The sequence below is a fragment of the Chrysochloris asiatica genome, unplaced genomic scaffold, assembly GCF_000296735.1.
Source record: "Chrysochloris asiatica unplaced genomic scaffold, ChrAsi1.0 scaffold00003, whole genome shotgun sequence".
Lineage (NCBI taxonomy): Eukaryota > Metazoa > Chordata > Mammalia > Afrosoricida > Chrysochloridae > Chrysochloris > Chrysochloris asiatica.
The window spans coordinates 26,184,114-26,193,324 of NW_006408521.1; the positions used below are offsets into that span (position 1 = coordinate 26,184,114).

General features: G+C 41.7%; 1 protein-coding gene across 1 annotated transcript in view; it reads left to right on the plus strand.

Moving 5' to 3' along the window:
* The first annotated feature begins 769 nt into the window (after window positions 1-769).
* ABCC2 (ATP-binding cassette, sub-family C (CFTR/MRP), member 2) overlaps window positions 770-9,211 on the plus strand; it is a 91,116-nt gene continuing 82,674 nt past the window's right edge. Inside the window, exons 1-2 of the mRNA XM_006831242.1 lie at window positions 770-842; window positions 6,316-6,489. Of these exons, the coding sequence (XP_006831305.1) occupies window positions 810-842; window positions 6,316-6,489 (207 nt within the window). The 5' untranslated portion in view covers window positions 770-809. The remainder of the gene's footprint in view (window positions 843-6,315; window positions 6,490-9,211) is intronic.

Sequence of the window (9,211 nt, forward strand, 5' to 3'; positions counted from 1 at the left end):
CCACATATTGTAGGGACTGTATCAAACGTCACTGAACAACTGGTGTAGAAATTGTTGAATGGGGACCAAAACTGCTGTGTAAACCTTCACCAAAAAACATGATAAAATATTACTTAAAAAATCATCCATGCAAATAATACCTGATAATTATGAAAAATACCAGAAAATACAGACAAGCAAAAATAAAAATAAAAATTACCCATAATCCTACTATCTAGTGATAACCAAGTTTAACATTCTGTTGCATAAATCCATACACATATACACACATGTGTATATCTGGGTTTACATTGGTTATGCCTATTTTTTTTAACCTAACTCTTTCAAATTCTATACTATTTTGTACTATGCTTTAGGTTCTTCGTTTTTAATTGAAAAGCCAGCGGAGTGAGCTATTTCACACTGCTATAGACTCAAGGCCGAGTGAAATGACACTTTCAAGGATGGATGCCCCTCCACAGATGCTTTCTTTATTTTTATTATTCCACCTCCAGAGAAGCAAAGGCTTGTTAACCAGCTCTGCTGCCATCTTTCTGTGTGGTCACTTTGGGAACTGGTTCGTCTACCTGTCTCTCGGGCTCCTCAGTCACATGCCTCTTCACTGGAATAATGTAAACATGCATTGGGCAGAGTTAATAGTTAACAGTTAAATTGTTGGGATGAAAGGTCAGGAAATCTGCTTTTAGATGTGACAGCTGAACATCTGAACGGAAGATAGTACTTTGCTACTCAAATCCTACCTTCTCTGAAGAAAAGAGAGAACCACATACGAACAGAGGAGCCTTCGATCCAGAAGTGCTCCAAAAATCATGCTGGAAGAGTTCTGCAACTCTACTTTTTGGGTGAGAAATTACATACTCTCCTACTTATTCTGTCAATCAGTCTAGAGTGACCACCAGCAAGAACCAGAAAAGTTAGATATGCAGTGGGTGTAAAGCTCAGACTTTTTATTTTTAAAGAAAGGATAAATCATAGTATCTACAAAGGCTATACCATCTGTGAAAGATAATCTATGCAGTCTCTAACAAATATATTTTTTTATCCCAGATTCTTTTTGAGCACTAGATAGCTGCAAAATTACCTTCTCCAAAGAGAAATTGGAAAAGGACTTCTCAAATCATCCATGTGGAGAGGGGGCATTGTATTGTTTGTGGGCAGGAGGAAGAAAAGGAGGCCCATGATCAAATTCTGTTGAAAGATGGTGTTGAAATGATAATGATATATTCTGGAGGAATTATCTAGCTGGTAATTAATGATACAGACTAGAAATTGAGGCCAAGAATGCCAATTTGGGCATTGTGGCATTGTAAGTTAATACGCCAGACTGCAAAGCCATTTGAACTGCAATGTCGGCAGTTCAAGCTCATCAGCTTCTCCTCAGAAAGCCTATACAGGGTGACTATGAGTCAGAATCGACTCAACAGCATTTAACAACAAGCACTTAGACTTGGGCAGTTCTATTTTTAGAAGAGAAGACAAGAAAGAGATACCACAGAAGGAAAGATCAGATAACTAGGTGACAGAACAGTGTGGCCTCATGAAGCTATAGAAGGCAGAGAATGTCAAGACAGAAAGAACCGTGAAGGTGCCAAATGATTTATTTAGTGGAAGAATGAGAAAGGACCTTGGATTTAGTGATTTTGAGAAAGTAATGACCTTCTTAGAATAGTGTTTCACAAAGTGCGGTTTGCAAACTCCTGAGCATCAGCATCACCTGATGTGATTAAAATATTTGGGTATCTTAGGTGATTCTTCTGAATTTTAAAGTTTGATGACCATTGTTTTGGAGTCTAGAGCAAACATTCTGATTTAAATAATCAGGGGTGGGTGCCAGCAATGCTTTATTAAGCCTCCTACGTGTCTCAGACTTGAAACTTGACTTGACGGTAGTGGGTTAGTGGGCTATGTGCTTACAAGGTGCAACGTTGACAATCACTCATGCAGAGAAGACTTTCAATAGCTCTGGGTAGAAATAGGCTGGAAGGCAGGTAGAGAGGAAAGGTGGTAGTGGAAACAACTATACTGATATTTAACAATGGCTGTTGTTGTTGTTATTAAGGGTCCTCACAGCGGTTCCAAATTGAATACTAGGTTTAGGAAGGGAAAGTAGGTAAAATTAAGGTAATTGTTGGATAGGGAATCTTGTGCATGGTTTTGGGCAAAGTAGAAACTAGAGAAGAAAAAGAGACTGAAGATCCACTGAGGAGAAATAAGAAATGATGACATCAAGGGCAGAAGAAAAGATAAACTTTAAAATGGTAGTAGAAAGAAAGTGGAGTGTAATGGTGTACTTGGCATGGTACAGCAGTAATCTGTTCAGTGCGTGGTCTGGAAGCATCAGCACCATGAGGGAGCTTGCTGGAAATGCAAATTCTAAGACACCACCCAATACATAGTAGTTACAAATCGGGCTGCGAACCGCAAGCTCAGCAGTTCGAAACTACCAGCTGTTCCGCGGGAGAAAGATGAGGCTTTCTGCTCCTGTAAAGATTTACAGCCTTGGAAACCCTGTACAGGGTCGCTATGGGTCGGAACCGACTCAACGGCACTTAACAACAACAACAACAACCCAATACTTACTCCATCGAAAACTCTGGAAATGGCCCCACCAGTCTGTATTTTAACAAGCCCTCCAGGGGCTGCCGATGCAAGCTAAAATCTGAAAAACATCAGTGTCAAAAAAAGCTGAAGTCCAGAAGCAAATAGATAAGAAAACTCAATAAATGTCTATAATTTCCCAGTCGTTTTTGGGATGCCCAGCTGGTTGGTGGAAGAGGGGGAGGTTTAAGAATGCAGCAGTTTTACTTTGCTGTAGTGAGAGCAATACTGCAATAAGGTATTTGAAAGGGACTTGCCAAATAACTCACCATTGTCTTTGAATAAAATAAACCTACCTAACGTGAACTGTAGTGGTTAAGAGTTGGGCTGCTAATCTCAAGGTCAGCAGTTCAAAATTACCAGTGGGAGAAAGATGAGGCTTTCTGCTCCCGTAAAGATTTACAGCCTCAGAAACCCTGTACAGGGTCTCTATGAGTTGGAACCAACTCCACATCGCACCACCAATATGAACCTTGACCTTCAGAATGTGAGCTCTCAAGTAGGCAGACTTTGGCTCTGATTAATATTACCATGAATGAAGTTGATGGTCTTTTTTGTTTTTAATTCCTCAAAGAGAATTTTTCATTGAAGTACTTTTGAGTATACGGCAGTGGACTCTTACTAAATGTCTAACATGTTTATGTTCTTCTGAATATATTGCTGTATGCCTGACCCATGGTGGTGGTGGCATGCCGGAGAGTCTGTTCCCACTCATAGAGATCCTGTGTAGGATTTTCAAGGCTGTAAATCTTTATGGGAGCAGAAAGCCTCATCTTTCTCCCATGGAGTGACTTTCTCCCATGGATTCTAACTACTCTCCTTGTGGTTAGCAGTCCAACTCATAACCAACTACACTATCAGGGCTCCTTTGAAATCTTTCTGAGAATGTGTTAGGGGATTGTTGTAAAGATTTAGTGAGAAAATAAATGTAAAGATCTAAAACAATCTCCCAACAACAACAACAGCAACAAAATGTTATTATTATAGCCTGGAACATTTTAGAAAAAAGATACCTATAGTGTGACTTCAATCAGAATATTTAACAGCTCTACTCAATTTCCTCATCTGTAAAATGGGAATAATAACAATGCCCACTTTGGGCGTTGCTGTGAGGATTGAATGAGTTAGTACATGTAACGAGCATAGGCTGATAAAATATAGGCTAAATACTCAGTAAATGATGACATTGTTGTTGTGGCGATTGCTAACAACTCAGAAAGTAGAAGACCTGTGACTCGCTAGTCACAGCTGAGGCAAGTCAGGACTGATTCTATGAACTTCCGGTTTGTAGCAGGGAAAGACTTGAGAATTTATTTGAAAAGAGTCTTCTTTGATTCCCTTTAGAACCAATAATGAGGAGCTCTGATAGTGTAGTGTTTGCAACTTGGGCTGCCAATCAGATGGTCAGCAATTTAAAACTACATAGCGGTTCTGTGGAAGAAAGATGAGGCTTTCTGCTCCCATAGAGAGTTACAGCCTTGGAAGCCCCGTGTGGGGTTGCTATGAGTTGGAACTGACTCCGTGGCAGCAAGACCAATGACAATTTTTGCAGTGTAAAGGAAATAAACATTTTCCTAAAGTTGTTTCTGTTGTATGATAGGATCAGACATGGGAATGAAATAACACTTTCCATCTTAGAAAAGACCTAGACGCCGAGGCCTGATAGGCTGGACTGTACTGGATGACTGGACTACCACAGGAAGGGAGACCATAACAGGCCTAATCACTGGAATTAAGTCCACTGGGAATTATTCCACAGAACATTTTAGTCATGGCGCTCAAACTTGTCTTCACAATGTCTGTTCAAACAGCTATACCAAACAATTAAAAATTATTTACAGGAAGGGACACAGTTACAAGGCTTCCTAAACATATCTAAATACCTCACAGAATTGATTTACTGGGTTAGATGATTTGAGGAGACCATAATCTCATGGGACAATTCAGTAAACTGAGAATAACATAGTTCATAAAGATAATGTACATCATAATTTGGTGAGTAGCGTTTGGAGTCTTAAAAGCTTGTGGGTGGTCTTCTAAGATACAAATGCTAGCCTCTACTCATGTGGAGCAAAACAGAAAGAAGGAAACCAAAGGCTCAAAGAAGAAACTCGTCCACTGGATGAGCCCACATGAACCATGAAACCAGGAGCTAAATGCTTCCTGGATACCGCTACCCAAGGTTCTCACATACAATAGAAGGTTCCAGATAAAAACCCTCTGCCATTGAGTCTAGTCTGACTCACAGGGACTCTTGGACAGAGCTGTTATTGTTGTCAAGTGCCGATGCACAGCAGAATGAAACACTGTCCATTCCTGCACCAACCTCACAATCGTTGCTAAGCCTGAGCCCATCACTGCCTCCACTGTGCCAATCCATCTAGTTGGACTTCTTCCTCTTTTTTTCCGACCCTCCACTTTACCAAACATGATGTTCTTCTCTAGAAACTGGTCCCTCCTGACAATATGCCTGAAGTTAAGAGACAAAGTCTGGCCATCCTGGCTTCCAGGAGCATTCTGGCTGTACTTTTCCCAACACAGATTGCTTTGTTCTTTTGACACTCCATGGGACTTTAAATATTTTCCTCCAACACCAGAGCTCAACTGCATCAATTCTACGGTCTCCTTATTCACTGTCCAACTTTCACAAGCATATGAAGTTATTAAGAATACCATGGCTAGGATTAGGCACACCTTAGTCCTCAAACTGATAGCTTTGTTCTTCAACACCTTAGAGAGGTCTTGTGCAGCAGAGTAGAATTTAGAATTTCCAAGATTATAAATCTTTATGGGATAGCCTCATCTTTCTCCTGTGGAGTGGCTGGTAGGCTCAAACCTCCGACCCTGTGATTAGTGGACCAACACCTAACCCACAGAGCTATCAGGACTCCCTAGTCTCAGGTAGAATGGGAGAAAAAGGTAGAACAAATTCAAGTTCCTAAACAAGGCCAGACTTACTTGACCAATGAAGCCCAGAGGATACTGTGCCAAACCTGGCCAGGCCTATTTGGGTTCAGATATAACCCTCTCTGGACTGTAGGAAGGGGCCTATTACCCAATAAGCAAGGTAAACAAAGGCTTATTTGTGCTTACTTACTAATCTGTAGTGAACAGTTTCACATTTTTTCACTACATCAAAAATTCGACTTCTAGGTCTGGCTGGCATCTGTCTCTCTCCGAACACTACAGCCTTCAGAATCAAAGCCTGTTTTCAAATTTACAATCCCTGACTGGGATGGAGTACCCAGAAAATTACTACAGATTAGTGAGTAAGTACAAGTAAACCTGTGCTTACTGAGTATTCAGCCCATGGCTGTAGGAGACCAAATGTCATCATCTGCCAAGCATTCAGTCAGCTTGGTATCTGCATGTTTGAACAATAACCAGTGAACTAAACCAGTGCTATAGAACAATTCTCCCCTTTGGACTGAGGAATGGTCCATCTTCTCCCTACAGTCTGGCAAATGCAGTGGTGACGTTTATTAAGAATTATAATAGCAGAAAAATTTCGAGTCCACTTGGAATTCTAGGCTACAAAAGTCACTGAATGTCACAAGGGTGTTGATAGAGTGATGCAGAGAGCTAAAGGGCTGAGCTTGACATAGATAGGGTTTGAGTTGCAATAGTCTGGAAGCAGCTGGGGTGTACTGGGGAATGGTCTTCTGTTTAAAAAAAAAAATGCATGTTTCCAATATTCCTTCATTTTTGATCCCCCAGAATTCCTCGTTCCTGGATAGCCCGGAGGCTGACTTGCCACTTTGTTTTGAGCAAACTGTCCTGGTGTGGATCCCCTTGGGCTTCCTTTGGCTACTGGCCCCTTGGCAACTTCTCCATGTGTATAAATCCAGGACCAACAAATCTTCTATAACCAAACTCTACCTCGCTAAGCAGGTACAGTAGTCCCACCATTTCCTAACTCTAATTCTTGTGTGCGTAATAGAGTTGTTTTCTTAGTTGTTAAAGTGTCCTCGTCCATGTCTGTCATTATTGTTCCCAGTTGCTGCTGTCTCAGGTAGAGCAATATTGTAGATGTTTTATCTCTTTCTACCTGCCCTCTTCATTGGTCCCTTGTCTTATTTCTTAGTTCAAGTAATTTTTTTTTTTTTTTTTTTTTTATAAGGGTAACAAGATCAAGCCAAACCCAGTGCCATTGAGTTGGTCCCAACTCATTATGTCCTATGGGACAGAGGAGAACTGCTCCGCAGGGTCTCCAAGCCTGTCTTTATAGGAACTGTCTTTCTCCCGCAGAGTGGCTAGTGAGTTTGACCTTCCAGTGAGTAGCCCAACACTTAACCCACAGCACCGAACGGCTCCTTTGCATAAGAATTGTTGTTGTTGTTGTTGTTAAGTGTACAGGGTTCCTGAGGAGCAGCTGGTGGGCTTGAACCGCCCACCTTGTAGTTCACAGTTCAGTGCTTATCCTACAGTGCCACACCAGGAGCGGTGTGCCATTGAGTCGGTTCAGACTCATAGTGACCTTGTACAGGGTTTCTGAGGAGCAGCTGGTGGGCTTGAACTGCCGACCTGTGGTTCGCGGATGCTACAGTGCCACATGGAACTCTTAAATTTGATAGATATTGTGCTGCAATGAAAAGCACTTGAAAAGAGAACACTGAATTGCCTGCCCTAACACCGCAAGGTGGCAGTTCAAACCCACCGGCTGCTCCTCAGAAACAATGTAAGGGGTCGCTGTGAGTTGGAACTGACTCAACGGCATGTGACAACAACACTACCCTGGTGTGATGCTGTAGGATAAGCACTCGACTGCTAACCAAAAGGTTAAGGTTAAGGAGCCCTGGTGGCACAGTGGTTAAAGCAATAGGCCACTAACCAAAAGGTCAGTGGTTCAAACCACCAGCGACTCCACAGGAGGAAGATATGACAACAGTCTGCTTCCATACAGATTGACAGACTTGAAATCTCCACGGAGCAGTTCTGCTGTATCCTGGAGGCTCACTAAGAGTAAGCATCGACTTCATGGCAGTGGCTTTGGTTTGGGTTTGGCAGCTAATAAGCCACTAACTCTTACTCACAGCCTTGAGAATTCCATTTATAGTTGATATTTTTATCCACCACCTTAACTAGTACTGATTTGCTTCTCCTTAAAATTGTCAAGATAATTGGTTTCCTTCCCTGAACCATTCAGAGGTGTTCCTCACAAGACAAAACCTCCCTTCTTCTAGAGAAGATTCTCAGCTCACTCCTCAACTTCCTTTTCCAGCCTCCTTTGGGCTACTCCAGCGGCTTTTTCCTCTCTGACTCCCCTGGGTTGTTACTATTGCTGTTGTTTGGTGGTTAGTGCAGTGTTTACCTCATCTGGATTTAGCCAATTTGCTTGGCCAAGCAGGTGAGTAGTGTCTCTATAGGTTTGTTTGGTTTTTAAAGGAACATCCTTATCTGAGGACACAATGTACAGTAGGTGATTGAATTGATTGGATAAAATGATGAATGAAGGAGTGAATAAACTCAGTGAACTTGGTTTGGAGACTGGAAGTGCTCAGGTCACAGCACAATCAACATGCAGCAAAATAGACTTGCTACTAAGCCAGTGAGAAATAGGAATTATCTCTGAGTGTTTGTGAAAGTCTACTATGATGGTTGCCTCAACTTGTTCTGAAAAGTTTCAGAGAGCAGGACCATGGCAGTAAGTGAGTGGAGGTTGTTTCAGGAGCCATATTTTGGCTAAATATACAAAGGAACTTTCTAAAAACAGTATGTGTCCTTGGAGAAAAGCTATCAAGATGACCCCTTTGGAATCCCCCAAAATCAATCACCATAACCTTCTGAGCTGATGTCTCTGCCTTGAATTTAATGGTCCCAGAAGATCCCCTCAGAAGCCTCTTGATTGGACCTTTTTTAAAAATGCACCCTAAAGAGATCAAGATGCTTGTATTACTGAGAGAACTTGTCTGCAGCCATCCACTGATCCCAGAGACATGATTAAACATGATTCTTTTGGAAACATGTATATGTATGAACTGGAACCCTAGTAGTAATACTTTCTGACTTACCCTAATATATAAGCACACACACTTCTCTATAGGAGTCCTGGTGTGGTGCTCTAGGATGAGCAGTGGACCACAAGATCAAGGATCATTCTCGTTGTAGGATGTATTAATACTTTATTGCTTTTTATAGCTGAATAATGTTGTTAGCAAGACCTGGCTACACAGTGGTTAAAGCAATAGGCTGCTAACCCAAAGGTCAGTGGCTCAAACCACCAGTGACTCCACTGGAGAAAGATGAGTCAGATCCGATTCAATAGCACTCCAAGATGAAGATGACTATATGTGTGTGTGTCTATCTATCTGTGTTATTGTTAAGTGCTGTCAAGTCGGTTCTGACTCATAGGACCTTGTATAGGACTTCCAATGAGCAGTCTGGTAGAGCTGCTAAACACAAGCTTGATGGTTCAAACCCACCAGCCACTCCTCAGAAAATCTATACAGGGTCTCTCTGAGTAGAAACTGACTCAAAGGCAAGTAACAACAACAATAATAAATATATGGAGACCAAGTGTGGTACTATAGGATCAGCACTGGACTGCTAACTGCAAGGTCTGAAGTTCAAACACACCAGTTGCTCATGGGAAACCCTATACAGGATCGCTATC